General features: G+C 35.7%; 1 protein-coding gene across 10 annotated transcripts in view; it reads left to right on the forward strand.

Annotated features, from left to right (window-relative positions):
* Nucleotides 1-14168, forward strand: part of TBC1D32 (TBC1 domain family member 32) — a 207197-nt gene that overhangs the window by 162701 nt on the left and 30328 nt on the right. For 7 of the 10 annotated variants that reach the window (XM_086316349.1, XM_086316351.1, XM_086316350.1 and 4 more), the window contains 3 exons: nucleotides 9252-9321; nucleotides 11008-11123; nucleotides 12270-12424. In XM_086316349.1, coding sequence (XP_086172475.1) covers nucleotides 9252-9321; nucleotides 11008-11123; nucleotides 12270-12424 — 341 coding nt within the window. Of the gene's footprint in view, nucleotides 1-9251; nucleotides 9322-11007; nucleotides 11216-12269; nucleotides 12425-14168 lie in introns of those variants that run through there. The other 3 variants (XR_015132336.1, XR_015132337.1, XR_015132338.1) reach the window with 1 other exon arrangement.

Genomic DNA, 14168 nt, shown 5'->3' on the forward strand with positions numbered 1-14168 from the left:
CTCAGACAGTAAAGCGTACACCTGCAATGCAGGAGACCCAGGTTCAATCCCTGGATCAGGAAGATCCCTTGGAGAAGGAAATGGCAACCCACTCCAGTATTCTTGCCTGGAGAATCCCGTGGACAGAGGAGCCTAGTGGGCTACAGTCCATGGGGTCGCAAAAAGTCAGACACGACTGAGTGACGAACACATACACACACACACACACACACACGTATTCTAGGTATATTTTGAAAATAGGACCAACAGAATAGGCTAACAGACTGAAGATGGAGTGAGAAAGAGGGGAGTCAAAGACCTAAGTTATTGATCTGAGCCACTGGAAGGGTGGATTATCAAACACAGATAGAGAAGAATGCGTGAAGAATAAGATTCAGAGAGGAGATTAGGAGTTTGCTTTTATGTTATTTTGAATACTTGTTACACATTTAAGTAGACATACTCTGTACATGTTGGCTGTTTGAATTTGGAATTTAGGGGGAAGGTATGGGTTGAAAATACCAATTACTAAATCTTCAGTTTACTGTATAAAGCTAATACACATCTCTTTGTCCTGTTTTTCTCATATTCTGACTTAATGTCTAATCCTTCATGTGGCAGCACACTCCTGTAGGGTAGTTTCTGTGTCTTACTGGTCTTGTCCTCTGCACCTAGAGTAAAAGTGTCAATAATTGTTTGACAAATAAAGGAAAGAATGGAATGAAGGATAAGAGCTTTGTATACTGTGTCAATGTGTTTGATTTACTCTGTTGCTTATTAAAACTGAAAACGTTAAAGATTTCAGACCAGAAGCTTTACTTGATTCATCTGTAGTTTAGAATGATTAATTTAGTAACTATGTAAAGGATGAGGTAGAGAGAAGAACTGAAATTTCCCAAAGGTGAATATCCAGTAAGTGAAGACACTGTGAAGAAAGCAGAAAGGGAGCCTAGATTCACAGTAATAGATCATCAGGGGATATTGCCCCTCTTCCTCATAAGAGTAACATGACTTTTCTGTTTGCTGAAGAAACCATCCTTCAAATATGCATTTATTCAAGTTAGACGTAATGTTTCAAATCTCCATAGAAAGAAAGAAAATTTTAAAGATATATTCTCAGTCTGGGTTACTTATTTTTTTTTAATTGTGTTATTCATCACTGCCCAAACACACCCTGTGCATTCGTATCATTGAACCTGTTGTGCTCCTAGTGTTCATTCTGGATAAACTTCTTTCTTCCTCATGACATCCATGTGGTAATGGCCAACTACTGTAAAGTCACAGCTAGAATGTCACCTTCCCTCTTACTCTCAATCGTAAGTCCCTCCTCTGTGCTCCTATTGCATTCATCTTAAACTACCAATTTGATATTTATCACATTGTGCTTCCCTGGTGGCTCAGTTGGTAAAGAAGCCACCTGCAATGCAGGAGACCCGGATTTGCTCCCTGAGTTGGAGAGATCCCCTGGAGAAGGAAATAGCAACCCACTCCAGTATTCTCGCCTGGAGAATCCCATGGACAGAGGAGCCTGGTGGGCTACAGTCCATGGAGTAGCAAAAAGTCGGACACGACTAAACAACTGAACACATATGGCTAATTTAAATTATTTCATTAGTCTCAAATGCCTCTTTCTCTTTAATATAGCTTTTGAGATATTTTGTTAGATTAATTATTCATACCATTAAATAACATCTATGTTCACACAGTACATCTGTATAACAATTCTAAATCTGTTGGGATTTACAAGTACACATATATGTAATTAAATCATAGTGACATCTAATGCAGATTTGGGAAAGGGATAAAAGTGATCATAAGAAAATGAAAGCAAAGAAATGAGAGGAAAACACAAGGTAGAATAAAACAGAAATTAAGGTAGATGAAGAGAATTGATAACTTGAGTCCTGCTTGTGAGTAGAATAATGCACTGAGGCATCTGATGTGCATTATATTGTTCAACCCTGTAACTACCCTTGAACAACATGATTTTGAACTGTGGAGGTTCAGCATGCAGATTTTTTTTCCCCAATAAATACCTACTACAGTACCACCAAATCCATGGTTTGCTGAATCCATGGATGTAGAGCTGAGGATATGGAAGGCCAGTTGTAAAGTTATACTTGAATTTTTTACCTGCTGCATGGGGTTGGCTCCCTAACCCTTGCGTTGTTCAAGGGTCAGCTGTACTCTCTGAGAGCAGGTGTATAATCATCACATTTAAAAATCGGGAAACTGAGATTCAGAGGGAAGAAATTAGGGCTAATGAAGAAAATTTTGAAGAAAAGCGTCTGTGAAGAAATGATAACTTTATGAACAAACCTGAAAAAGTATGTGAAAAAACATACAGAGATTAATGATCAAGTCTGTAAGAGAGGAAATAAGTAAGAAGTGGTAATCATGGAAATTTGAATGCCAGAGGGGCTATCTTCAGTAATATAATCTTCAAAATTCTACAGCTCTCTTTGGTACATTGTTCTGTTGGGTTATATGTTCTGCAGATAATCTAAAATTAACATTATGTCGTGTGTGTTATCTAAATATTCAACAAGGCTGATTGCTCAGTGTGTGTGCATTTACTACCCTGTGTTATATTTCTGAATTATGATGAGGAGATCTCAGATGTTGGCTTTACTGAATGTATTATCTAGGCCGTTGTTGTTTAGTCACTAAGTTATGTCCAACTCTCTGTGACCCCATGGACTGTAGCCCACCAGGCTCCTCTGTCCATGAGATTTCCCAGGCAAGAATACTGGAGTGAGTTGCCATTTCCTGCTCCAGGGGATCTTCCTGACCCAGGGATGGAACCTGTGTCTCCTGCATTGCAGGCAGATTCTTTACCACTGAGCTACTGGGGAAGCCTATCATCTAGGCAGATAAACCCTGAATGTGAATTTAAATTCTTAAAAGGCTCCAGGTAAACAACTATCCAATAGTGTTTTAGAGAATGAATGAAAATAAAGTGGCTTCCTGTTGATTGATTACTATTTATTATTATGATATGGGCTAAGTTTGTTGCTAGTATTGTTTTCTTCTCATGGCTTTAGATATCCTCGTCCTTTATCATTAATTTTTTGGCTAGTGAAACAATGGTTTGCAATTACAAAATTTTATTCTATTGACTTTAAGTAAACAAAAACCATGTTTTGATATAAAAGATGTTTCAAAGCAGACGCTGGATAGATCTATTTAGTGTTTTTTCATGTTTCTTGAAATGAGAAATTGATTGGCTTTTTAAAAATGACAGCTTGCTAAACCCTAAGGTAGCTGAAATTAGAATAACACAGTCATCCATCTGTTGTTAGCTCCCTCAGGATTTCAATCCATTATAAAATTTGTAAATCTGGAAAAATCAGATTAGTTTGGCTGTTTATCCCCTTAAAGAAAGAGGAGAGAACAAACAGATAAAGTTCTGCACACTCGCAGTTTGTTACTCCACGCAGGTGCCTCTCCGAGTCCTAACAGACGTTAAATGTTTGTCAGCTCATTTTCTAGAACGTGTTGGAGATTTTTCCTCTATAATTGCTTCTTTAAAATGATAAATTAAGTAATCCTTTCAGGGTGGTAAATATTTCAATTTTATCCTTTTTCTCTTTATGTTAAACAAAATTTTGGAAAAATATCAGGGAACTTTGCATTGTTTCACCTTTCCATTATTAAAATATTTTTACATTTATTATATACAGTTAAATGTCCATTATACTTTCTTTTGATATTCAGCAAATATGCTCTTTTCTGTCTTACTTTTATGGAGGATATTTGTGAGTATGCTAGATAGTCGCAAGGAGGTATATAATATGAATGACCCTGTCCACAAGGAGGGGGGGAATAGAGCATGTATCTAAAATGATGAATTAAATTAATTTGCAGCACATGGTAAATAGAAAGTAAAGAAATGGAAAACTGACATTTCTCAGCTGGCTACTTTGTTTCAGGCAATGTGCTAGAACGATTAAGTTAGCTTTTTGAATTGAGATATTTTCAAATGAGGGATTGTGTGGTAATGCCATAGGTATTCAGTGGAGAGTGATCAGTGTTGACTAATATCATAGTGGAAGATTAAAGGAAAAAACAATGATAGAACTGCCTCCTGGGCTATGACAGCTGAAAGAAATAGGAAAGGGGAAGAATCTTGCAGGCAAGGGCAATTGTGTAATCAATGGCATGGAAAAAAATAATACTTTTTCCCAAATAATGCTGACTATGTAAGTCGGGCTTTCCTGGTAGCTCAGTAGTAAAGAATCCGCCTGCAGTGCAGGAGTCACAGGAGACACGGGTTCAGTCCCTGGATGGGGAAGATCCCCTGGACAAGGGCATGGCAATCTACTCCAGTATCTCGCCTGGAGAATCACCATGGACAGGGCCTGGTCATCTACAGTCCATGGGGTTGCAAGAGTCGGACATGACTGAAGTGATCACACCTAAGTTAGGAGACTTAGATACTTACACTAGCTTACTGGTCATAAGGAATTAAATTTTATGGCAGTAAAAACTGAATAAAATGGATAGATAGCAACCCCATATTTAAAAAGAAGGTACAGAACCTTCAGGCTTATTTTGGGTAAGGAAGAAGGCAGGAGGAAATGGACTGGTTGCTTTCTTTAGAAGTAAAAGTTTTCTGGCTCTGCTACTGATATAACAGGACTTTCAGGAGAGTCAGTAAACAGTCACACTGTAACAGCTCTTCTAATACTGTATTTGTCATCCAGTGGAGATATGCTTTACTCTTCTGAAAATTCATTTGCTGCTGTTGCTGCTAAGTCGCTTCAGTCATGTCCAACTCTGTGTGACCCCATAGACGGGAGCCCACCAGGCTCCTCTGTCCTTGGGATTCTCCAGGCAAGAATACTGGAGTGGGTTGCCATTTCCTTCTCCAGCGCATGCATGCATGTTAAGTCGCTTCTCTTGTATCCAACTCTGTGCGACCCTATGGACAGCAGCCCATCAGGCTCCTATGTCCACGGGATTCTCTAGGCAAGAATATTGCAGTGGGTTGCCATTTCCTTCTCCAGAAAATTTGTTTAGTTTCTCACTATTAGCCAAGTGCCAGCAAAATAGATTTAATTTCTTCTACTCCTGCTCTGTGCTAGCTTTCTATATTAAAAGTAGAACAGTATGTATTACCACAGTGAGTAATTTCAGTCAACATTAAGTTAATTTTTTCAACTCATTTTGTTCTGAGATTATTATATTTATAATTAAAATGATTGGTTATTGTAAATAGTTAATGCTGAGAATGAATTAGGCATTGATGAGTAAGTAGGGCAAATCTGATGCTATAGGTGTCATTGGTTGATTGACCTTTATTCAATAACTTTGTTATGCTTCGCAGTGACTCTGGGAATGGGAGTTATATTATCCTTTTGTTTCTTGATTTCAATATACAGAAAAAAATATGTTAAATTCTATCTGCATCTCCACCTTGCGTCTTGTTTGATATGTAAAGCACAGTTTTTGTTGTACATTGGATGTTTGTTTATTCATTCAACTCCTCATTCATCCTCTTGGTGTTTATTAAGCAGCACATCACTTATTGCTATGTATCGCACACTTTTATCCCCATTTCAGTAAAGCACTGGTTGCCAGCAGTGTTTCAGGGTCCCCTGAATACATCTATTTTATCATTGAATTTCAGTTAATCATTTTGCTCCATTTTATTTCTGAAGATTTTAATTCCTGCTTCATAAATCGTATTTAGTCCAAGTTAAGTGTAACAAAAGATTATTTCACTCAACTTTTGTGGCCCAAGATCCATTTCTGCTTGTCAGGTTGTCATACTGTATGTCAAATACAAATTAAAATTGAAGCTTCTTTTTAGATATATACCCATAAACCATTTTCTGACTGACATCCTACTAAAGGAAACATTCGGTGGAATTTTATTCACTCTGAAGTCACCTAAATCTTTACCATCCTAGTAATTTTTTGAGTGGATATGTGATTTTTGTTTTGGTATACTTAATAACTCATATATTCTCCTTTAAAAATCTTTTTGGAGATTTAACCAGTACCTTCCTTAAAATAAAATTTGTGTAGCAACCTATGACTGTCCAATTGAAACTATCTCTAAAGTTCTGTTTTACTTCTTTAAGTGTGTATTTCAACTCAGTGCATAGAAGTAAGCTGTAGAGGTCCATCTACCAGCACCATGATGGTTGTAAGTAGCAAGGGATTCTTAGCTATATAAACTGTAGCTTAATTGCTATCATTATGAAATTTAGCAATATTGCTAAGACTGTATTGTGATCAAAATAAGTATAAGTCAGATGTAGCTTATCAAGAAATTGGCACTTATTTTTAAAAATTGTTATTTTTGTCCAAGGGACTCTCAAGAGTCTTCTCCAACGCCACAGTTCAAAAGCATCAATTCTTCACGCTCAGCTTTCTTCACAGTCCAACTCTTACATCCATACATGACCGCTGGTAAAACCATAGCCTTGACTAGATGGACCTTTGTTGGCAAAGTAATGTCTCTGCTTTTGAATATGCTATCTAGGTTGGTCATAACTTTCCTTCCAAGGAGTAAGCATCTTTTAATTTCATGGCTGCAATCACCATCTGCAGTGATTTTGGAGCCCAAAAAATAAAGTCTGACACTGTTTCCACTGTTTCCCCATCTATTTGCCATGAAGTGATGGGACCAGATGCCATGATCTTATTTTTCTGAATGTTGAGCTTTAAGCCAACTTTTTCACTCTCCTCTTTCACTTTCATCAAGAAGCTTTTTAGTTCCTCTTCACTTTCTGCCATAAGGGTGGTGTCATCTGCATATCTGAGGTGATTGATATTTCTTCTGGCAATCTTGATTCCAGCTTGTGCTTCCTGCAGCCCAGCGTTTCTCATGATGTACTCTGCATAGAAGTTAAATAAGCAGGGTGACAATATACAGCCTTGACGTACTCCCTTTCCTATCTGGAACCAGTCTGTTGTTCCATGTCCAGTTCTAACTGTTGCTTCCTGACCTGCATACAGGTTTCTCAAGAGGCAGATCAGGTGGTCTGGTATTCTCATCTCTTGCAGAATTTTCCACAGTTTATTGTGATCCACACAGTCAAAGACTTTCGCATAGTCAATAAAGCAGAAATAGACATTTTTCTGAAACTCTTGCTTTTTCGATGATTCAGCAGATGTTGGCAATTTGATCTCTGGTTCCTCTGCTTTTTCTAAAACCAACTTGAACATCTGGCAGTTCACGGTTCACATATTGCTGAAGCCTGGCTTGGGGCATAGCCCTGTAATTAATGCAGAGCATTGTCGGTGAATACGATCTTTACTCTTGTTTCAAAAACCTGTAGAAAACATTGAGTAGTCTTCCTTGCTCAGCCTCTTGCTAGGAGAAGTGCACAAGTGGTATCCTTCTTCCCTAGGTGCAGAGGTTCATCTTCCAGCACCATAACGGTTATAAGTAGCAAGGGATTCTTAGCTATATAAACTGTAGCTTAATTGCTATCATTATGAAATTTAGCAATATTGCTAAGACTGTATTCTGATCAAAATAAGTGTAAGTCAGATGTAGCTTATCAAGAAATTAACAGACACTTATTTTTTAAAATTGTTATTTATTTTTGTTTAAGAAATTACCCCTCTAGACTAGGTAGTTGACCAACCAGTCTGGTTTGCCCAGGAGTGTGAGAGGTTCCTTGGAGAAGGCAATGGCACCCCACTCCAGTACTCTTGCCTGGAAAATCCCATGGACAGAGGTGCCTGGTAGGCTGCAGTCCATGGGGTCGCGAAGAGTTGGACACAACTGAGCGACTTCACTTTCACTTTTCCCTTTCATGCATTGGAGAAGGAAATGGCAACCCACTCTGGTGTTCTTGCCTGGAGAATCCCAGGGACTGGAGAGCCTGGTGGGCTGCCATCTATGGGCTCGCACAGAGTCGGACACGACTAAAGCGACTTAGCAGCAGCTGTGGGAAGTTCCTAAGGGCTTGAGACTTTAAGTACTAAATCCATGCAAGTCCTTGGCAAACTAGAAGTAGGTTACCCTTACCAGGAGTGCAGAAAGATGAATTATTATTGCTTTAAAGAGTAGATATTCAATAACAGTGATATTTAATTTATTCGTACCTATCTCTCTACCTCTTGTCTACCCATATTTGAACATTCAGTTTGAATGCCACTTCTACCTAATCTCTTCCTCTTATGAATTCACATAATTCTTCACCTGTATCATTTTTGCTCCACTTTGCACTTTAAAACATCTTTATCTGAATTTTCTATATACAAATTTTATCTCTGACACTACATGGAAAGTTCTGTTAGGTCATGATGTATGATTTATCTTTTATCCCTTATAGATTCTAGCATGGTGCTCCACACCTACTTTATAAGAAGAGATTTATTAAAAGTAAGGAATGAATTCATGAGTGAAGTAGGTGTATTGTTAATATGAGATATACCAGTGTGTAATAGGAAAAAAAAAAACCTGCCAATACAGAATTCAGAAAACCTAGATCTGTCACTAGGTAAATTGGTGATTCTTGGCAGTTCCCTTATTTATATGTGTGAGTGTGTGTGTGTGTGTGTGTGTGCGCGTGTGTGCGTGTGCGCACACCCATGTGTGTACACACTACAGTTTTGTCAGCCCAAAACTGGAAGTTTCAGCTAGACCCTCCTTGCAGTCTAGTGATGCTACTGACTCTTCAGTCATCCAGTGTTGTCAAAGACCAGTCCAAACCTTCAGCCTGTCCTGTGGTCAGTCCTCTCTACTGTATACCCCCTTTTTCACTTTTGGAAGATGACCACAATTTGTACTCTATCACGATATCTACATGCAGGAATAAACTTGTTCAGTCCACCTTTGTAAACTGCTGTACATTTTAAGTAGAATAATACCAATTATTCCTTTCTGACACTGACCATTTAAATATTTCAGATGTAAACAGCCATACTTACCTATGTTTGTAATTCAGAATCTTATATATGCATTGCTTGATGAAAATACAATATTCTAGACCATTTTTGTGTTATGGCTTTTGTATTTGGAGAACCAAGTAAAAGTAGATTGCTTGAAAATTATGATTATTTGTTTTGTATTTAATATATTTTTAAATGCTTTTTTGTAGGAGAAAAAAACTGTTTCATAAAAGGTTTCCTGTTAATTTTTTTGAAAAATGTAACTGACAGCTCTTACAAGAACAGGATTTATCAGTGTGTTTTGAAGATTCACATTAAAATATGTAAAAATATTGCTTTCATCAAATTTCAATTAAAATGTGATTATTATGCAGACTTTTATACGTTTTTATAACCCAGTATTCTATTGTTTTTAGCTACTGATGCAAATGTGAAGAATGAAAATCTTTCATCTGTGCAACAGCTTGGCATTAAAATGACTGTCAGGTATATTATAGGGAAATATCTTCCTGTGCATTTCTAGAATTTGTTTTTGTCTAGCTAATATGTGCTTAATATTATTTAAGTTAACAATCAACTATTTTGTGTAGTTTAAATACAGAGTTTATCATTCAGAAAATGATAACTTTGTTTTGAGAATATTGGCACTTTGTTATTATTTCAGAGGCTAATTACAGCATATTTAAGTCTCTGTGATGATCAGATTTTTTCCAAAAAAACATTTTAAGTATCAGCACATTGGTAGCACAGTCATACCATTTGCTAAAATATGATTAATTTTTATTTTCAGGCTATAACTATAGTTAATGAGTATAAAAGTATCTTAATGATAGATGCATAAGTGAAAGCAGAATAAATAAATTATAGTAGTTTGAATTTTTCATACTCAAATTATAATTTTCAAAAGAAATGGACAAGCTAAACAGACTGGGTGTTAAGGTATGAGCCCTTCATTATTAAATGGGGATCTTGACAGGCCCATTCTATCTGTTCTGTTGGATCATCTTCAGAATTAAGTATAAAGAAGATGCATGTGAAAGTTTTTTAAAAAGACTGTAAATCCATAGCATTATAATAAAATCTATGATAGTGATTCTAGCACATCCACCTATATCACATAGGGTATATAACCCACTGATTATGTTTTGTGACCCTATACCTGCCTTTTATACTGTAATGACCTATTTCCATTCTAAAATGGAATCCATAGATAATATGAGCAAGCTAGTCACATATTTTTTTTAATTCAGCTTGATGTCTTATTGTTAAGACATAAATGGAAAGTGACTTATAATAAGTTGTTTGTATACAGCTACAGTATGAGACGTAGCTGGCACCTATGAATCATTGTAGCTGTGGGGCAGCTACAAATGGAGATGGATTTTATTTTGGTGTTTCAAATATTACAAGAGGGTTGCCACTAGCAAAGTGACTTTGCAAAATGATGAACAGTCTTAGGAAGTCTTCAGGCAAAGCATAGGAACTATCTTTCCCTAACTTACACTTGGTTTAGTTCAGTGTATAATAAATAAGACTAATATATTATGATTTTATATGAAGCTCAATTAATTTCAGATAATTATAAATAAAATTTTCATCTATACAAATAATAGGTAGGGCATTTATAAGTTGTTACTGTGCAGGGCTGACTGTCCCATGTCTAACCCCCTGATGCTCACTCATCAAGTATCAGTGGTCCTCCAGTCACTGTGGCAAATGAAAACACTCCCATAAACTTCCAAAACAGTGCCATGCTCATGTAGAATCACTGGACTAAATGAACCCTCAAATTGCTTCTAGACTTAGCATTCTGTCAAGCTAGCCTGTCAGCATTCCATGTTGTAGATTAAATTCAAGGAAAAGTGCTTATATTCTACTACTCATCTATAGTATCTGTGTTTTATTCTTTCATTACTACTTCCTTTTCCTTTAAAGTTATTGTATTTACCAGATGAATACTGCAAATTCTGATATATCATGATTATCAGGTACGTATATGGGTGTTATTCTTTCATGAGTGCTCTGTATAATAGTTATGCCAAAGGTAGAAATTTGAAAACTTAAAACTATGAGATCTCAAGAGAACTACAGTTTGATGAATTTTAAAAAATGAATTTACTGTGCAAGGCTTGACATTTTTCATTTTGTATGTTTTCTGGACATTTAATTTAGGTATGGCAAGTTCCTCAACCTGTTAAAAGATGGTGCAGAAAATGATCTTACCTTGGTTTTAAAGCATTGTGAGAGATTCCTGAAACAGCAGCAAGCTTCTATAAAATCTTCTCTTCATATCCTTTGTAAATGACTGGCAGTACTTTAACTCTCTTCATATGCTTTTCAGAATTCTTGGACGGAATACTTTAAAACTTTTGTAGGAAAATAATACTTAAACCTATATTAGTGATTTGCTGTATCTTTATAGTATTTGATTCTATTATTTTAAATAGGTACTTTATTAGATTGAGTAGTAATTATTAAATTCAACCGTATTAGTTAAATCTTGAATAATTAGTTATTAGAACATATTTTCGGGTATATATAGAGAAACTTTAAAATAGGTTTAGTAAATCAAAATAATTGACTCAGAGGATAAAGCGTCTGCCTGCAATGCAGGGGACCCTGGTTCGATCCCTGGGTTGGGAAGATCCCCTGGAGAAGGAAATGGCAACCCACTCCAGTATTCTTGCCTGGAGAATCCCATGGACAGAGGAGCCTGGCGGGCTACAGTCCACAGGGTCGCAAAGAATCGGACACGACTGAGCAACTTCACACAGATACAGAATGAGAATAAAACATCCATTTATTTTATTTGTATTGGTTATCTTTCAGAAATAGAGTTTGACTTCAAGAAAAAAGTTTATACAAGTCATTTGCATTACTGAATTCTAAAAATATGTGGGCTTTTTAAATACTTGATTATGCTAATAATTTGACAGATAACCTAATCTAGAGAAAGGATGGTACTGTTGTGTTAATGACTTGAACAGTGTGTTTCCACAAAGCGTATAGTTTCTTCCTCTTGTTGCTGGTGATTTTGGCCTCCCCTGGACATGTCAACAAATAGTATATTAAAATAGTTACTGTGCAAGTAGTTTTTTTATTAATAAAGTTTAATTTTAGAATCTGCCTACCAATATAGGAGGCACAAGAGATGCAGGTTTGATCCCTGGGTTGGGAAGATCTACTGGAAAAGGAAATGGCAAAAGAGGAGCCTGGCATTCTACAGTCCATCGGACTGGCAAAGAGTCAAACACAACTGAGCATGCACACAGGCATTTACATCAATAGCTTATAAGCTGGTTGAAGACAAAATGAGGGTTAACTATCGTTAATATCTTTCTTGATAGAGATTCTGGAAATGAGTATTAATGGAGTTCTAGTATTTCACCATGTAAGATAAAATATTATAGAAGTTCCTTAACTGTGCTTTTCAGTCTGCTTGCAGAGGAATTACACTAGCCATGACTGGTTTGTATCTTCTTTGTTCATAATAATGTTGGGCGACAAAGACAAAACATTCCAATTTCTTCAGCAATTCTCCAGGCTTCTGACTTCAGCTTTCCTTTGGTTGCCAAGACTACATATTTCTGTAAGACTTTTCAGTCTGTTTTATAGGAATGTTTTAAATTTTAAGGAAAATCCTCTTTAGATTCAATAGGATCTTATTATTTTATTTGTAGAGTGTGTTATATACTCTATTCATTTTCTGTCTGAATGCAGTTTTGAGTGATTCATTTTGAAGATACACATTTGGTATTTTCTCAAATACTTGCTGTGTTACCTAATGATAACTGAATGAAGGATTAATAATAATAGGTGCATTATTAAATTTTAAACTTGTCATTTAATTGGAAAATTCCATATATAAATAGAAAACCTTTGAATGAATATTTTTATTGTTGCTTTTTTATAATCTCTGGTTAAATTATAGTATAAGAAAATAATATGTTAGTTGAAATTGTATCCATATTGTATAGAGGAAAAGCATACTAATTTTATATACATTTTGGCAATCTATGATGAGTTTTGATTAAGATATTATAGTGTATTTTTTTATTTAAAGATTTTACTAGTTCTCTGGGATCCAAGTTTAGTTTAGAGGTAAGTATATCCCTAATTTATTCATGATTCTGCATTTTGTTTTACTTACTTACTGCATTTAAGACCTCCAACTTGGGGAAAGTGTCCATTATAAGCCATGCTAGTGCTTTTCATGACAGACTGAACTTGGACAGTGGAGTCACACAGTACCCAAGAATAAGTTGTTAAGGGGACTAGAGAGTATCTATGTCAAGTTAAATGAAAGCATTTATTACATGTTCTTAAAATAAGTATTTGTGATAAAGAAAATAAACACAAAGCACCAAGGAATACATTAAATGTTAAAATTTTATAATTTATGTCTGAAATAGCTATATGCAATTCCTGAATAAGACATTCTCCTGCTTGTACTTAACTGTATCTAGAAATTTGCTCACATAAAAGGAGGAACCAAAGACAAAAGAGTATGTACTAGCTTTTCTTCAATCAGTGGAACAATTTTCCTTCTGTTAACCAGAATTTGGACAATTCTTTAAGTTGTACATGAAGATTTAGAATATCTGCTTTGATAAGAATTTGATAAGAATGCTTATCAAAAGAGTTTTTACCTTACATTTGTAAATGAGAGAAAAATTTTTAAGTCCATCACACACTTTCATGTCAAGTATTTTGAAAAGATACCGACATGCCGCTAGTTTTAAGTATTCTACTTTAGTGTTCAGATTGAGACCCTGCCAGACATCACCAGTGAACTGCTGTTAACTATAATTTTATAAAGTTGCATTTCTGCTTTGACTCTTTAAACCTTTTTTCTGACACATTATTTTACTTTTAACACGAGTGATGTTGTCTAATAGCATTTCTTCCCCTAAAACTGAAATCAGGCAGTACTCTAATTGCTTTGAGTTTATTAGATTAACCATTTTGATAGCATCATTTGATAATGGAATGGAGTGACATTACTCAAGGGTTTTAGAATGAACTCAATGTAAAGCTTTATACTTTTCTGTTAGTGCAGCTATATCGTCAGTGAAGACTCATGTAATGCCTTCTTTAGTATCATTTTTTTCTTTTCAACTATAGATATACCAAGTTGAATATTTTATTACCAGTAGTTTGTTTTCCTGTCTTTGTAAAGCAAATAACATTCTGCTAACATTGCTCTTCCAGGATTCTGTCTAGAACTCTTAGCTAAGTGCAGTTACTAATGTCTGTATAATCACCACTCCATAGTTTAAATGTTTTTTTATTTAAACTTTTCATTTAATCTTTTGGATTTTTTTTTTTTTTTT

The sequence above is a fragment of the Bos grunniens genome, chromosome 9 (genome assembly GCF_055505025.1).
Source record: "Bos grunniens cultivar Pamir isolate PY7600 chromosome 9, Bosgru_T2T1.0, whole genome shotgun sequence".
In the NCBI taxonomy this organism is placed as follows: Eukaryota; Metazoa; Chordata; class Mammalia; order Artiodactyla; family Bovidae; genus Bos; species Bos grunniens.